Below are 16,707 nucleotides of genomic sequence, written 5' to 3' on the forward strand. Positions count from 1 at the left end.
GGTGCAAGTATTTTCTCTTGTGTGTATGGGTACTGCTAAAGGTCGTTTGCGTGGATCTCCTATTAGCTCGACAACCTTAGTTCTCTACTGAGGAATTTCTTACTATATTGCTTCTCCCTTCCTCTTCGGGGAAAACTCCAACGCAGTTCACAAGTAGCAGTAGCCAACGAGGAAGAAGATCTGAGGCGGCTTCAGTCAAATCGATCGATGCGTAGGTGGCAGCGTTTCAGCTCGACTCAGGCGATGGGGACAGCTGGCGACCGGCTCAAACTCTGTTTGTCATGAACTTAATACGTAGAGAGGCCAGCATAGAAGCGTTGTCGAAGTGGAGTACTAGTAGTAGGCGTTAGTTAGTTCAATGGTCTACTTGTCACGGACGTCATGACTATGTACTAATCATGCCATGAATAACGTCATAACTATATGCTTTTCTATCAATTGCCCAATAGTAATTTGTGTATCCACCATATGCTATGTTTATAAGACAATTGTCTCTAGTGAAAACTATGGCCCCCGGATCTATTTTAATCATATTACTAAAACCCTAAAAACCCTGCTGCAATTTATTGAATTTTATTTTACTTTGCGATTTATATATCTCCTACTATCAGATTTGATGATTGCAATTAACGAGTACAAGGAAATTGATAACACTCTTGCCCGCGTTGGGTGCAAATATTTGCTCTTGTGTGTGTCGGCACTGCTAAAGGTCATTTGTGTGGATCTCCTATTGGTTCGATAAGCTTAGTTCTCTACTGTGGGAAATACTATCCGCTATTATATTGCTTCTCCCTTCCTCTTCGAGGAAAACCCCAACGCAGTTCACAAGTAGCAGCAGCCAATTAATGAGGAAGAAGATCCGAGGCGGTTTCAGTCAAATCAATCGATGCGTAGGTGGCAGCGTTTCAGCTCGACTCAGACGACGGCGACGGCCGGCGGCCGGCTCGGACTCGCGCAGAAGGGTGTCAAGGGCCAAATGAGGCGATGATGTAACAATGGAGGTGGTGGATAGTTGCTGGTAGGTGCGTTGGCGATGAATCAGTGGGGATGGGGGGTCGAAAAGTTGCCTCAACTTTTACTCGGACGGGTGGAGGCCAAGTGTTTTTAGGCGTCTACGAGCTAAGGAGTAAAAGTTTTGCGCACCTAACGATTTTTAGACTTCAGCCAGATGCGAGTTAGAAGAGTGAACCGCCATTTTTAGGGGATCGGCTAGAGATGCCTAATATGCCTAATAGCGAGCTGGGTCTAGCTTCTTCTAGGCTCTGTTTGGTTCAACTTTTATCGATGGATTTTACTGCCGCGCAGCAGAATCTGAACTAAAGGGCGAACCCAGCAGAATCCGATTCTAGAAATCCGCTGCCAAAATCTGAACCAAAAGCGGAAGCAGCCCATGACGTGTTTTTCAAAATATGATTCCGTTGCGGGCCAAAATATGAAAAAGCTGTATCAGCTGGTTTGCCAAATGACCTATATCTTTTTCACATCAGATTTTCCATAATAGATTTTTCACAGCTGCTTTTAGAAATCCACAGCCGAACCAAACAGGGCCTAGGTGGTTCGGTTTCTGTTGGTGCAATCTGCTCAACTGGACTTAACTCCTCGGCCTTTTTTCCGTTGGATGTGTGTATCCTAGATGTCTTTGTGACATCTTATAGATGCAGAGGTCGGGTGTAATTGATATCTCTGTGATATTAATACATTACTGTAAAAAAACTCCTAAACTTCGCCGGCAGGTGCACATTGTGTTTCTAAAAGCAAAGCGAAGGACACTCGCTCGTTTTATTACAACACCACAAGCGCCCAAATCCACTGGCACCATGACACCACACACCCATTGCTAGACACACAAGGAAGCGCGCGCCGCGCACACACACTTGAGCTACCATTGGCAACTTATTAATCGACCTCTTACATGTTGGAAGCATGGCCCTCGTTGCCAGCGGTCTGGATGCCCTCGGCACGTGCGTTGGGTACGGCGCAGTTCAGCCGTATCTCGCCCTGGCTGCCGGTGAGCACGTCCATATTGCTCATCTTCACCATGGAGTTGGCAAACTGATTGAAAAAGACGAGCTGGTTGAGTGCGAACTGTGCGGCCATGCCTTTCGTGTCTGAGTGGTCGATGAGGCCCTGGTCGGACTTGAGCAGCCCACGCCTGGTGATGAGGTCGGTGTAGTACAAGTTGTCAAACACCTTTGGCGTGAGCCCGTCGAGTGCTTGGGTGACGGTGCCCTCCGGGACGTCCTTGGCGCACTTGGCCTGCAACATCTTGGCGAACTTGGGGCCGATGGCCGGGTTGGCGTCGATGATCGGCGTGAAGCGGTCGGAGAATGAGGGGCAATGGGCGACACCAAAGGCGTGCGCGCCGGAGAGCGCCACCAGGTCGGCCACGCCAAGGCTCCGGTTGCCGAAGGAGCTGATGAGGGTGGGCACGTCGAAGGATGGCGCTGGTAGAGCCAAGACGAGGTCCGGCGACGCCGGGGTAAGCCCGTCGCGACGGCCCAAGGGAAAGTCGATGTAGGGCCCTCCAGCCTGGATCCAAGATCCAACGCGTATTCGTACATGGTAGTTAGTTATGTAACCATATATAGTTTGAGCAATAAAGACTTGACTTTGCTCAAAAAAAGAAAAGAGTTAGTAGTTATGTAACTGGTTTTGCTGCTTCTCATACTTCCTCCGTTTCAAAATAAGTGTCTCAATTTTGTATTAAAAAGTTATATTAAACTTAAAACACTTATTTCATAACAGAGGGAGTATGACTGAGAATACCTATCTTTCCAAGTCCACGATATGAACAAATCGATCTAGACAAGAAGAGTTGGAGGGTTGATAATGTAAGTCTCCACGCTGAGAACCACTCGATCAAGCGATGACGAGTTGGTTTCATCTTTCATGTCCGTGTGTTTGTGGCAGGCAAGTATATATATACCTGCAGGAGGGCGTCACGGGTGGCCAGGACGGTGACATCGGCACAGGAGACAGTCCGGGGGCAGGTGCCTTCGACGCCGGCGTGGATGTCCTCGATGAGCTCGAGGGCCATCTGCCGGAGCGTCAGGTTGGGCCCCAACGCCTGCTCACTGTTGTTCCCTGTAAGGAGCACCGACGCGTGGCAGCCCTGCAACAGTAAAACACCAAATACCTACGTAGTACATTTCATCTTTGCATTCTTCTTAATGAATGAAATCCGGCAAAGCAGTACATACATACCTGTGGGAAGCAGTCGTGGAAGAAGTTGCGGATGAGGGCCGGTGCGACGCCGGGGTCGCGGCGGAAAGCCTTGGCTACATGGGACCTCAGGGCATCTCCAGCCGCGCCCCCAACAGGCCTCCCCAGGCCACTTTTTCGGCGCCGGTGCCGAAAAAACGGCCCAGTCGCGCCCCCGGGACGTCGAAAATCGCCGGTTCGGACCTTTTTTCCGCCCGGAGGTCACAGGCCGAACCCGGCGCGCTGGGAGCCGTTGGGGGCTCCGGCGCTAGGGAAAAGCACGCCTGGCCCACAGCGACAGGGGAAAAGTCAAGGTTTTCTTCCCCCGACTCGCCTCGCACCCCCCGCGCCCTCGGCCACCACTAGCTATATCCTGGCGACGGCCGCCGCCCTATTCCGCTAGATAGCCATTCCCCGCCGGAAAATAGCAGCGCTTCGCCGCGGCAGCCCCTCCCACAGCAGCTGGGCGTTTCCGGCCGCCGTTTCCGGCCGCGGAGGCGCGGTTTAACGGCGGGTACACGCCCACCGAGCGCAAGGTGTTCGGCATTTTGCCTGTCTCGGCGATGGACTCGGATGAGGAGGAAGAGCTCGCCGCGCTGCTGGAGGAGGAAGCCACGGCCGACGTCCAGGAAGAAGAGCATCTGATGGTGCTCGCCGCCCTCGCCCAGCTGCTGGCGAGCAATGAAAAGCCGCGGCGAGGTGGCTCGGCGCCGGGGCGGGTTAAAGCAAAGAACCGGCATCGTCTGCAAGGCTACTGCATGCTCTACTCCGACTACTTCGCTGATACTCCACTTCATGGCGAGAGAACATTTCGGCGCCGTTATCGGATGAGCCGAAAGCTCTTCCTCAGGATTGTGAATTCCATCCGGGAGTTCGACAACTACTTCAAGTGCAAGATGGATTGCACTGGCGCTCTTGGATTCACCTCCATCCAGAAGTGCACGACAGCGATGAGGATGCTTGCATATGGAGCTCCCAGTGATTCACTCGACGACTATGGGCGCATGGCCGAGTCCACCAGCATAGAGTGTTTCTACAAGTTCTGTCGGGCAGTGGTGGCAGTGTTTGGGCCACAATACTTGAGAACACCCAACGCGGAAGACACTGCTCGGATCCTAGCCTAGAATGCAGCAAGGGGATTTCCTGGGATGCTTGGAAGCATCGACTACATGCATTGGAAATGGAAGAACTGCCCATTTGGTTTGCAGGGGATGTACAAAGGCGCCAAAGGCGGTTGCAGTGTGGTGCTTGAGGCGGTAGCCACACAGGACCTCTGAATTTGGCACTCCTTCTTTGGTATGCCAGGAACTCACAATGACATCAACGTGCTGCAGTACTCTCCTGTTTTTGCCAAGCTCGTTGAGGGCCATTCTCCTCCGGTGAATTTTGAGATCAACGGGCACCAATACAACAAGGGGTACTACCTAGCAGATGGCATCTATCCGAGATGGTCGACATTTGTGAAGACGATCTCAAACCCTGTGCCAGGAGGCAAGAACGCCTGGTTTGCGAAAGTTCAGGAGGTTTGCCGGAAGGATGTCGAGCGGGCATTTGGTGTGCTCCAATCTCGATTCGCTGTTGTTCGGTACCCCGCTTAGACCTGGTCGAAAGATCAAATCTGGGAGATCATGACTTGTTGTGTCATCTTGCACAACATGATCATCGAGAGCGAGCAAGAAGACTCAGTGTTTGACACTGAATCATACTACAGGCAGGGTCCTCTAGCCGAAGTTGATCACCAGCTACCGGCAACTTGGACTGCCTATCTCAGTATGCGTCAGGAGATCCGAGACCCACAGGTGCATCATCAACTGCAGAAAGATCTGATTGAGCACCTATGGAGGCTCAAGGGGGACGCCGTGTGATAAAATACGAGTTTTTATTTGTTGAACTATATAATTTGTATTGAACTATTTGTTGTTGTACTATTTTGTTGAAATATTTGATTTTTCTGTGATAAAATATGTGATAAGAGATAATTGTGTTGATAATTGAACACCAAGACACGGCGAAACCACGCCGAATATGAGCCTATTCTCGTCCATATGAACCGTTTATTCGTCGAAATTGGGCTGCAAAGTGGGCAATTTCGGCGCTTGAGGGCGAGCTGGGGGCAACGACTGGGCGTAAAATCGCCCCCAACACCGAGTGTATCGCCGGCTTGCCCCCAAAAGGCGATTTTTATACGTCCTGGGAAGGCCAACGGCTGGAGATGCCCTCACAATGCGGCGGCCGGTGAGGAATGGACGGCGAAGGCCAAGGCCCGGACGACGATGGTCGCTGCTGCTCTGGAGGACTTCATTTCTGACTCTTGCACCTACAGCGGTCGTGTGGCTTCCTCAAGCAAGCTAGCTCCTTGCTAGCTATTTATGATCAGTAGGTGTCGGTCAGATCTCTCGGTGCAATAGCAGCTAGCTCGATCTGATCCGCGACAAGTCGCAGAGATATGCTGTACTTATATAACAATAGATAATTCAAGAACAAATCGCAGAGATCACGGATCCACGTGTGCTGCATGCGATCGAGCTAGCCACTCCATATCTTTTCCTCCATGTTTCCACTAATATAATATGTACGTACTATCCATGCGTTTCACCTGCCTTGCATAGTGCAGCCAACGCTGAGTCAACGACATGTTAGTAGTTGCCTAGCTCTACCTGTTGGAAATATGAACAAATTACTACGAGATTTAATTCGAATGAACAAAAAAAAATATAACAGCAATAGCAGAGACTAAATTAATCATGCGAACTAGCATAGTAGATAAACAGACCACATCTAGGGCACATACTAGAAACATGAATTCTACCACGATCTCGAACGGGAAGGATAGAATCACATACGGTGCAGCAGGAGCAGCACCACCGGCGTTGACGTTGTTGCCCATGCCGTCGAGGATGGGTTTGCCGAGGTCAGGGAAGAAGTCGTCGTTCGCGAAGTCGTCGCTGCCAGCAGTCACGCGAGTGTGCTCCCCAAAAACCTGATCGCCCATTTCACGTACAGGATCACGAGAGGCGGAGTTCTGGAGGCCTACTGTCCCTTCTCCCGGTGCACGCCGAAAGGAGGGATGGAGAAGACATGCTCGGCGGCACAATGATCTGGAACGGTGGTGAGAAACCATACGAAGCGGCGGCGGCTAGGGTAGACGTCTGCCTGACTATATAGTGCGGGTCGGGTAGGTCGTGGGAGTAAACCCCACGTCCGAGTCGTCACGATCCAAAAGAATCGGAAACAGTTCAGTAATTATTAATTAATGACTCATTAATTTTTTCCGAGCAGCAAAAATATAGACAAAGGGCATAGCTCTGTCCTCGGCTCAGCTTAATCTCGCGGCGCGGCGAGCGAGGGGGAGGAGCCCGCGTGTAGGTCTCCTCTTCTCATGCTCATACAAGTGGTAGAAGAACTCACCTTATAAAAAGGTGCAACTCTCTCTCAACTTTCAGGGTGGGACTAAACTTTAGTCTCACTCACTCCACTCACATGTATGCATGAATGGGCCAAGAGAATTTCAGAATTTTAGTTGGGCTTTGGGCCAAAGGCCCACTAGCAAACTCCAACAATCCTACACAAAGTCTCATTGGCACATCTCACCATTTGGTTTCAAAATATTGTTTTATATACCGGTGCTTAGCGCAGACTGTAAAGTTGAACTTTCACTTAAAGATTTATACTACACTAGATGACAACTTGAATAGCAGACTATGCCTTGAACTACAAGTTTTCTGTGAGACTAGTTACACACAAATTCTTGACCGATACTGGGCTGCCGCATGGCTTCCCTGCGGGTGGAGCGTATACGTCATACTCCAGGGCCTTTCATGAATTTATTAGAGAACACCCAATTTTCACAGACTGCGATGTTAATAGTCAAATTCATATAGGTGTGTTTCTCAGAGATGCTCTGCAGGACAACATCTGTGCTTACTAAAATAAGCCACTTGGAACACATTAAGATAAATATCAACCTGCCATGCAGATCAGGAGAGTATTGCATCTTCAGGGAGTGGGATAATTAAAATAGGGATACTCTCCTCTCAGCTGACCAACAGCTTGTCTCTCACTTCTACTTCACGGGATCTCCGATCACATAGAGTGGGTTACCACTATGGACAACTCATGCGGCGGGTTTCAAGTCCATCTCCATCGATGCATTATCTATCACGTTACGTGATAGACCCTTTGTGAAGGGATCTGTAAAGTTTTTCGACGTTTGGATATAATCCAACGTAATAACTCCGGAGTTCCTCAATTTTCTGACAGATTTTAGTCTCCTCTTCACATGCCTTGAGGACTTCATATTGTCCTTAGAACTGTTTATCTTGACGATCACAGTTTGATTATCATAGTTCATCAGGATAAGGCGTATTGGTTTTTCAACCATAGACAAGTCTATCAAGAGCTCACGAAGCCACTCTGCTTCAACAGTGGCAGTGTCTAATGCTGTGAGTTCTGCTTCCATAGTTGACCTCGTTAAGATGGTCTGCTTGCAAGCCTTCCAGGAAACAGCGCCACCACCAAGTGTAAAAACATAACCACTTGTGGCCTTAATCTCAACAGCATCGGATATCCAGTTTGAGTCACTATAACCCTCTAGTACTCTTGGATACGCGGTGTAGTGAATCTCATAGCTTGCAGTGTCTCTCAAATAGTGCATAACTCTCTCAAGCGCATGCCAAGGATCATCTTCCGGTTTTGACACAAACCGACTCAGCTTGCTCACAGCAAACGAAATGTCAGGGCTCGTGGCACTCGCCAAATACATAAGCGAGCCAATAATCTGAGAATACCTTAGTTGATCTCTAGCAATCCGTCGATTCTTTCGAAGCAACACACTAGCATCATATGGAGTTGGAGAAGGCGTGCAGTCGCTATACCCAAAACGACTCAAGACCTTTTCCACATAGTGAGACTGAAGCAGTGTGATTCCACCATTCTCATCTCTCAACAGCTTGATGTTTAAGATAACATCAGCTACTCCTAGATCCTTCATCTCAAAACAGCGAGATAAGAAATCCTTAACCTCCTTGATTAAATCAAGTTTGGTTCCAAAAATCAATATGTCGTCGACATACAGATAAAGAATAAATCCTTCGCCCTCACCATGGCGATAGTACACACACTTATCACTATCGTTTACTACAAAGCCGACATCAGTTAATGTTTTTTCGAAATTCTCATGCCACTCCTTAGGAGCTTGTTTAAGGCCATATAAAGACTTTAATAACTTGCACACCTTTCCTTCCTGACTAGTTACTACAAAACAATCTGACTGATCCATGTAAATTTCCTCCTTCAACTCTCCATTGAGGAAAGCTGTCTTAACGTCCATTTGATGAACGAGAAGACCATGTGAGGCAGCCAATGATACTAGCACCCGAATTGTGGCCAGTCTAGCCACAGGTGAGTAAGTATCAAAGAAGTCTTCACCTTCTTTCTGGGTATAAACCTTAGCCACAAGCCGTGCCTTGTACTTTTCAATCGTACCATCAGGTCTAAGCTTCTTCTTGAACACCCACTTACATCCTACATGTTTGCACCCATAAGGACGATCAGTGATCTCCCAGGTTCTGTTAGCTAAGATGGAATCCATCTCGCTACGTACAGCTTCCTTCCAGTGGTCAGCATCAGAAGATGCACATGCTTCTGAAATAGTTCTGGGTGTGTCATCCACGAGGTACACAATGAAATCGTCACCAAAGGACTTTGTAGTCCTCTGTATCTTACTCCTCACAGGTGTTAGAATCATTACAATGTAATCTAGATTATTGACTCTAGTGCAAGTGGGAGACTGAAGGAAATATGCCCTAGAGGCAATAATAAAGTCGTTATTTATATTTCCTTATATCATGATAAATGTTTATTATTCATGCTAGAATTGTATTAACCGGACACTTAGTACATGTGTGAATACATAGACAAACGTAGTGTCACTAGTTTGCCTCTACTTGACTAGCTCGTCGAATCAATGATGGTTATGTTTCCTAACCATAGACATGAGTTGTCATTTGATTAGCGGGATCATATCATTAAAGAATATGTGATTGACTTGACCCATCCGTTAGCTTAGCACGATGATCGTTTAGTTTGTTGCTATTGCTTTCTCCATAACTTATACATGTTCATATGACTATGAGATCATGCAACTCCCGAATACCGGAGGAACACTTTGTGTGCTACCAAACGTCACAACGTAACTGGGTGATTATAAAGGTGCTCTACAAGTGTCTCCGATGGTGTTTGTTGAGTTGGCATAGATCGAGATTAGGACTTGTCACTCCGATTGTCGGAGAGGTATATCTGGGCCCTCTCGATAATGTACATCACTATAAGCCTTGCAAGAAATGTAGCTAATGAGTTAGTTACGGGATGTAGCATTAGGGAACGAGTAAAGGGACTTGCCGGTAACGAGATTGAACTAGGTATTAAGATACCGACGATCAAACCTCGGGCAAGTAACATACCGATGACAAAGGGAACAACGTATATCGTTATGCGGTTTGACCGATAAAGATCTTCATAGAATATGTAGGAACCAATATGAGCATCCATGTTCCGCTATTGGTTATTGACCGGAGACGTGTCTCGGTCATGTCTACATAGTTCTCGAACCCGTAGGGTCCTCACGCTTAACATTCGGTGACGATCGATATTATGAGTTTATGTGTTTTCCTGTACCGAAGATAGTTCGGAGTCTCGGATGTGATCACGGACATGACGAGGAGTCTCTAAATGGCTGAGAAATAAAGATTGATATATTGGACGACTATATTCGGATACCGGATGAGTTCCGGGGGTCACTGGATATTTATCGGAGTGCCGGGGGGTTATCGAAACCCCCAGGGGAACTAATGGGCCTACATGGGCCTTGTGAGAGAGAGGAGGGGGCCTAGGGCTGCCCCCCCCCTTGGGAGTCCAAATTGGACAAGGAGGGGGGCGGCGCCCCCTCTTTCCTCCCTCTCTCCTCTCCTTCCTTTCCCCTTCCCGCTTCCTAGTTGGACTAGGAAAAGGGGAGTCCTACTCCTACTAGGAGGAGGACTCCCCCTCTCCTTGGTGCGCCCCTAGGCCGGCCGGCCTCCCTCCTTGCTCCTTTATATACGGGGGCGGGGGGCACCCTAGAACACACAAGTTGATCATTGATCTCTTAGCCGTGTGCGGTGCCCCCCTCCACCATAATCCACCTCGATCATATCGTAGCGGTGCTTAGGTGAAGCCCTGTTCCGGTAGCATCATCATCATTGTCATCATGCCGTCATGCTGACGAAGCTCTCCCTCGACACTCTACTGGATCATGAGTTCGTGGGATGTCACCCAGCCGAACGTGTGCAGATCACGGAGGTGCCGTACCTTCGGTGCTAGGATCGGTTGATCATGAAGACATACGACTACATCAACCGCGTTGTTATAATGCTTCCGCTTACGGTCTACGAGGGTACGTGGACAACACTCTTCCCTCTCGTTGCTATGCATCACCATGATCTTGCGTGTGCGTAGAATTTTTTTTGAAATTACTGCGTTCCCCAACATTGGCATCCCTGGAGCGGTCCCTAGCCCGACAACGCACGCGCCTCAACTTCCTCAAGGCCGGCGACACAGGTTCCACCTTCTTCCGCCTCCATGCCGCCCAGCGCGCCCGCAAGAACCACATATTCTAGCTTCACGTTGGTGACACCTCCCTGCATGGGCAGGTGGCAATCGCTGAGGCTGCGTTCGACCACTTCACGACGATCCTAGGCACTGGTGTCGAGCGTACATCATCCATTGACCTAGATGCCCTCAACCCGCGCTCGTTTGATCACCGCGAACCTCGCCTGCCTGCTCCAAGACTTCCCCACCACCTACCTCGGCCTACCATTGTCAATCCACAAGGTCAACTCCAATGATCTACAGCCCATCATCGACAAGCTGGAACGCAGGCTCTCGCCGTGGTGGGCATCTCTGATGTCAAGGGGCGACCGGCTGGCTCTTTGCCACCATGTGTTGTCAACCATGCCCACAACCGGCCGATCCTAAAGCGCATCAACCGCCTGATCCGCAACTTCCTGTGGTACGGCCACAAAGATGCGAGCGGTGGCCAATGCAAGGTCAACTGGCGCAAGGTGTGTAGGTCGATCTCCCTCGGCGGACTCGGCATCCCGGATCTCCAGCGCACCGGCATCTCACTGCGCGCCTAGTGGATGTGGCTACAACAAACGGACACCTCGCGCCCATGGCAGCACCTCCACATCCCTCGCTGCCCGGAGGTTCAAGCCATCTTTAGGCTCTCAACCTCTTGGTATGTCGGCAATGGCAAGTCGTGTATGTTCTGGGAGGATCACTAGCTGGACGTGTAAAGCATCTCCGAGATCGCGCCCCTGGTCTAGTGCAAGGTACCTAAACGTCGGCGCAAGACTCACTCGGTGCACGATGGTATCCTCAACCGGGCGTGGATCACCGACATCCAAGGCTCCATGGGCGTGGCCATGACCGTAAAATACATCTCGCTCTGGCGGCGTCTACGGCACATGACCCTCACCGACGAGCCGGACCGGCCGTCCTGGAGTTGGACTACCTCGGGGACCTGCTCCGCTAGCTCCTGCTATCAAGCTCTTTTCGCCGGATCCATCACCAACCCGCACTGGCGTATCACATGGAGATCCTGGGCGCCGCTCCGCATCAAGTTCTTCATCTGGCTAGCTCTGTTGGGCAGGTGCTAGACCGCCGACCGCCTGGCGCGACACAGCCTTCCCCACGAGCCACGCTGCCTCCTATGTGACCAGGAACCAGAGTCTATGCAACATCTCCTGGCAGGCTGCTCCTTTTCCCGCCAAGTCTGTCATGAGGTGCTTTCTTGGTGCCGATGCACCGCGACGGTCCCCGTCCACGATGATGAGTTCATCACTTGGCTCTCCACGGCCATCTCCAGCACCACGGCAAGTCTCCGCCGCGGCCTTGCCTCCATCGTCATCCTCACCGCTTGGCACCTATGGAAACATCGCAACGGCTGCCTCTTCGACGACGACCAGCCCGCCGTCGGACGTGCAGTGCTCATGATCCAGGAGGAGGCGCGACTCGGGCGCGCGCCAGTGCTAAGGGCTTGGCCCTAATCCTGCCCGAGATGTAGGCTAGGTCCTCTTGGGCGGCACACCTCGTTGCCCCGTGTGCCACGGCTACCGATGCTTGACATCCCTGTGTACGAGCTATTTAGCCGCCTCCACATCTTGTAATACTTTCATGTATTGTCACCCTATCTATCAATGCAACGATACGCAAAGCTTTTGCGTATTCGTGAAAAAAATAAGAAATCCTTGTAATTTTTTGGCACCGAGATGTTTGACTGTACTAGGAGGGTGCAATTTTTTATGTTGAAATAACAGTCGAGGAGCTCTTGAAAGAGAAACGGGTCACGAATACCTTTTTTCAAAGTTGAGCCGATTTATTTTTGATAGCGCTCCTCAAAGTTGAGCCGATTTTTCCTTCACTCTGTTTTTTCTTCTGCTGCCCCCCATCTCAGCAGTTTCTGATTCTCAACAGTCAAGGACTGAAAAAATAGCTTGTTTCTTTCTCTCCTCTCCACTAATCATACTGGCGGTTTAATTGAGTGGTAAAATAAGGCTCTAATTAGTCATGGTAAACAAACCAAAGACAGTGATGCAAGGCTAATTCTCGGACGATTTACGCTCCCAGATTGAGATGACCTCTACATCCATTTGGGAAACGAATATTTTTTCGAGAAAAAAAAGCCAGCCATGCTCCTGTTACAAACTCATCAGATACTTCTACTACATGCGGTTCTGAAACAGGGTAGCCATAAGCCAAGGGTAAACCATTTTTACACGGCTGCTGGAAGAACAGTAAAGAATCAATGTTTGCTGAAAAAATTGGTTATTTGTCTTCAGCCAGGACTACTGTCGTTGAGCTTAATTTTGTTCCTAGCTACGACGGAAGGTCGTGTGGCCTGCTCAAGCTACCCACTAATTAAATCCTAACTATTTTGTAAGTGGTTGGATAACTCCAAGCTGGCTAGCTAGCTCGATCTGATCCACAAGACAAGTCGTAGAGAATAGCAAAAAAAAGTGCATAGCAGCTGGTTAGGTACGAAGACATATATAAATTGAGTACATTGCTCGATTGATTCGGTTCCATGGGGTACATGTTAATATGGTCGGACATAGTTTACTACAAGTTGTGCCATCCAAGTTGGATATACATGCTTGACGAATCTGGAAAAAAAAATTGGATGACACCCTAACAGTTCAGTACCTGATCAGTGACTAAGTAAAGGTGGCTAGCTAGCGAAGCAATAGGTGGTTAATTAGTTGGTGAAACATGCTAAATTGTTTTAAATAGCAGCTATGCCTCTTAGCGACGGACTTCTCTAAATGCTATAGCGCCAACACGCTATAAAATTTTACTTGCCGTGTAGGACCAAAGTCTCTTAGCGCAACACTATAACATGCTACTTAAAACAATGCATATACTATACTACATGAAGAAATTGCCATCCGTCTGTCCTTCTCCCAGCTTCAGATTATGTAGCGATCGATGGATTTTTGCTCTAGGTTGGTAGCTAAGTAGTTGAGTGAGAGATGATGGGATTTTACCTTTCATCCGCAGCAGTATGCTTTCTGACCATGTATGTATTGCGTTGTTGCTTATGCTTGAAATAGCAAGTTTTGGTAGCATCTCTAGGCTTATGTTGTGCTGACCATCATCCGGCATCACTGGCACGGACAAGGTAGCAGTTCTCCGAGCTCATCTGGTTATGCTGCACTTCATCACCACGTACAGGTTTGACCAACAATTACTATGGAATTTTTTTGCGTGAAAACAATTACTATGTTCTTCACAAAAAGGAAGCTATTGCTATTACTATTACTATGTTTCTTTGCGGGGAAAACAACTATATTTATATGTAATTACTCTTCAATATGAATCTAAGACATCAATATCATGTCGCATAAATTGCATAATGATAGAGTAATTATAGGCCAAACATTTAACTTAACAAAACTAAATGTGCTAGCTCCAAGACGAAGAATGGAGGCAGTGTGATGTACTGATGGTGATCATACACCGCTAACCAAATGGAACCTCTTACGGTAGGAAGCATATACTCCTACTCTTGCTCTGCTGACCACTTACTCATTTTATTACAACACGTACGACAACTGCAGAAAACGACTAGCACAAGGACACCATCTCCAGTGCTACACACACATGGAAGCACACACACGCGTGAGCTAGCATCGATAACTAACTGATCTCTCACATGGCGGCCGTGTGGCCCTCGTCGTTGGCGGTCTCGATGCCCTCGACGCGCCTATTGGGGACGGCGCAGTTCTGCCGGATCTCACCCTGGGTGCCAGTGAGCAAGTCCATGTTGCTCATCTTCACCATGGACTTGGCGAACTGCCGGAAGAAGGCGGATTGGATGAGCGCAAACCGTGAAGCCAAGAGCCTCGTCTCGGGGTGGTCGATGAGGCCCTGGTCCGACTTGAACAGGCCCTGCCTCACGATGAGGTCGAAGTAGTACTTGTTGTCGAACTCGTCGGGCGTGCGCACGTCGAGGGTCTGGTTGACGGTGCCCTGGGGCACGTCCTTGGCGCACTTGGCCCGCAGCCTCCGTGCGAATAACGGGTCGATGAGCGGGTTGAGGTCGACGTTGGGAGTGAAGCGGTCGGAGAAGGAGGGGCAGTGAGCGACGCCGAAGGTGTGCGCGCCGGAGAGGGCGACGAGGTCCGCCACGTCGAGGCTCCGGTTGCCGAAGGAGGAGATGAGCGTCGGCACGTCGAAGGAGGGCGCGGGCAGGGTGTCCACGAGGTCCTGCGACGCCGGGGCGAGCGCGTCGCGGCGGCCGAAGGCGACGTCGAAGTGGGGCCCGCCAGCCTGCATCCACCACGTACCCGCATATATATGCTAGTTAATTAATCGGTTCTGTTGAGAGTAACTCTCCCGGCCGGAGTCGACGCTAAGAAAGAAAGAATAATTGTACGTACGTTGACGAGGGCGTCACGGGTGGCGAGGACGGTGATGTCGGCGCAGGAGACGGTCGGGCCGCAGGCGGCGTGGACAGCGGCGCGGATGCGCTCGATGAGGTCCAGAGCCACGGGGCGGAGCGTCTGGTTGGGCACGGCATTCAGCTCGGTGTTGTTCCCCGTGAGGAGCACCGACGCGTCGCAGCCCTGCGGGAAGCAGTCGTGGAAGAGGATGCGGATGAGGGCCGGGGCGACGCCGACGTCGCGGCGGAAGGTCTCCGCCACGAGCGATCCCGCGATGTCCTCCAGTTCCGGGCACGACGCCGCGTGGAAGCTCCGCGAAAGCCCCTCAGCAGCCGCCGACGAGTGTGCGGCGCAGATCAAGGCTGCAAGGACGAGGACGGCCGCTGCTGCTCTGGACGCCATGGCTGCCGCGCTGCAGATGTAGCTGAGCTTTCTGCACGATGGTCGTGTGGCTTGCTCAAGCTATGGACACTAAACCCTTGTTATTTATACACGGCTAACCACCCCCAACCTGGGTTGGTACACCCCCAAGCTTAGCTCGATATGATCAGAGACTGTACACAGTGGAAAACATGTGCAATTGTCAATTAGTCGCATTGACTAATGACTGGTTAAGGTGAGGGGAGAACGGTCGGTGAGAATGGTCGATGCTGCTTGTTAACTAATGCCAAGAAATTTCCCAGAACTTTCCATATGCCTTGCACCCAACAACCCTTCACTGCACAACGACATGTTATTATGTTAACTCCATTTGCGCATCGCTGGATTTGACATAATTTAGGATCAGGATATGACATCCAATGCAAGTTGGATATACATAAGGGGTCTGGAATCATTTAGAACGACGTACCCCGAGCTAGGTATGACCTACCTGGATCGGATCAGTCTGGGTCATGGATCGATGTGTGTGTTCCCACACTATGGTCTAGCTCTTTTCTTCCAAACAACCTTTTTTCTTCTCTCGAACCATGCAGGAGAGCTGCATGTATGAGTGTATATTCATCAAAGAAGACGCGACCAAGCCAAAACAGCACGACCAAAAGAAAAAACATGAGCTCTTCTTCGCCCATCTCTCAAAAATAAAATAGAAGATGAAATCATATTCTTCCATACAATGCAAGCAAGCATGCAGGTAACTTGATCCACTGGAAACTGTAGGTACAACCATGGAATATGGTCATGTCGGTCTCACTTACCGCGGGGGGTGGTGGGTTACTGGTGGTGGCTGTCGACCGAGTTCGAATGTTTCCTCCGGCCACCTATATCTTTTGTGGTGGTGATTTTTAGATTTTGTCGCTAGAGGATGTGCATTGCTATTGTTGTAGCACACGACAATTCTTTGGTTTCTTTACTTATTTATGAATAATCTAACTGCTGCGGTCACGATGGATTTTTTAGGTAACTACATCCTCTGGTTTGTCCTCTTCCTCTTGTATTTACTCTACATCTCTACGTCAACTTTATGCTTGGCTAGCTAAGCCAACGCCAAGGGCAGTTGCCGACAGTTTGAAAAGCCAGATCAGTAACT

At 49.7% G+C, this 16,707-nt stretch overlaps 2 protein-coding genes across 2 annotated transcripts; both read right to left on the bottom strand.

Moving 5' to 3' along the window:
• Positions 1–1,908: 1,908 nt before the first annotated feature.
• On the bottom strand, positions 1,909–5,503 carry LOC123038290 (peroxidase 12-like). Its single transcript, XM_044462154.1, has 4 exons — positions 5,424–5,503; positions 3,205–3,289; positions 2,927–3,112; positions 1,909–2,529 (listed from the first exon to the last, which is right to left on the bottom strand). Exons 1-4 carry the CDS (start codon positions 5,501–5,503, stop codon positions 1,909–1,911), a joined length of 972 nt encoding a protein of 323 aa, XP_044318089.1.
• Positions 5,504–14,181: 8,678 nt separating this feature from the next.
• Positions 14,182–15,645, bottom strand: LOC123186689 (peroxidase 12). The gene is made up of 2 exons (XM_044598405.1): positions 15,177–15,645; positions 14,182–15,066 (listed from the first exon to the last, which is right to left on the bottom strand). Exons 1-2 carry the CDS (start codon positions 15,579–15,581, stop codon positions 14,446–14,448), a joined length of 1,026 nt encoding a protein of 341 aa, XP_044454340.1. The 5' UTR covers positions 15,582–15,645; the 3' UTR covers positions 14,182–14,445.
• Positions 15,646–16,707: the final 1,062 nt, after the last annotated feature.

The sequence above is a fragment of the Triticum aestivum genome, chromosome 2A (assembly GCF_018294505.1).
Source record: "Triticum aestivum cultivar Chinese Spring chromosome 2A, IWGSC CS RefSeq v2.1, whole genome shotgun sequence".
In the NCBI taxonomy this organism is placed as follows: domain Eukaryota; kingdom Viridiplantae; phylum Streptophyta; class Magnoliopsida; order Poales; family Poaceae; genus Triticum; species Triticum aestivum.

Bases quoted from the DNA above. Each gene is read 5' to 3' on its own strand.
- LOC123186689 (XM_044598405.1), bottom strand. From the start codon at position 15,581: ATGGCGTCCAGAGCAGCAGCGGCCGTCCTCGTCCTTGCAGCCTTGATC. The intron at 15,067-15,176 runs GTACGTACAATT...TGGTGGATGCAG, and splicing joins CCCGTGACGCCCTCGTCAAC to GCTGGCGGGCCCCACTTCGA.
- LOC123038290 (XM_044462154.1), bottom strand. From the start codon at position 5,503: ATGAAGTCCTCCAGAGCAGCAGCGACCATCGTCGTCCGGGCCTTGGCC. The intron at 3,113-3,204 runs GTATGTATGTAC...TTACTGTTGCAG, and splicing joins TCCACGACTGCTTCCCACAG to GGCTGCCACGCGTCGGTGCT. The intron at 2,530-2,926 runs GTATATATATAC...TCTTGGATCCAG, and splicing joins CCCGTGACGCCCTCCTGCAG to GCTGGAGGGCCCTACATCGA.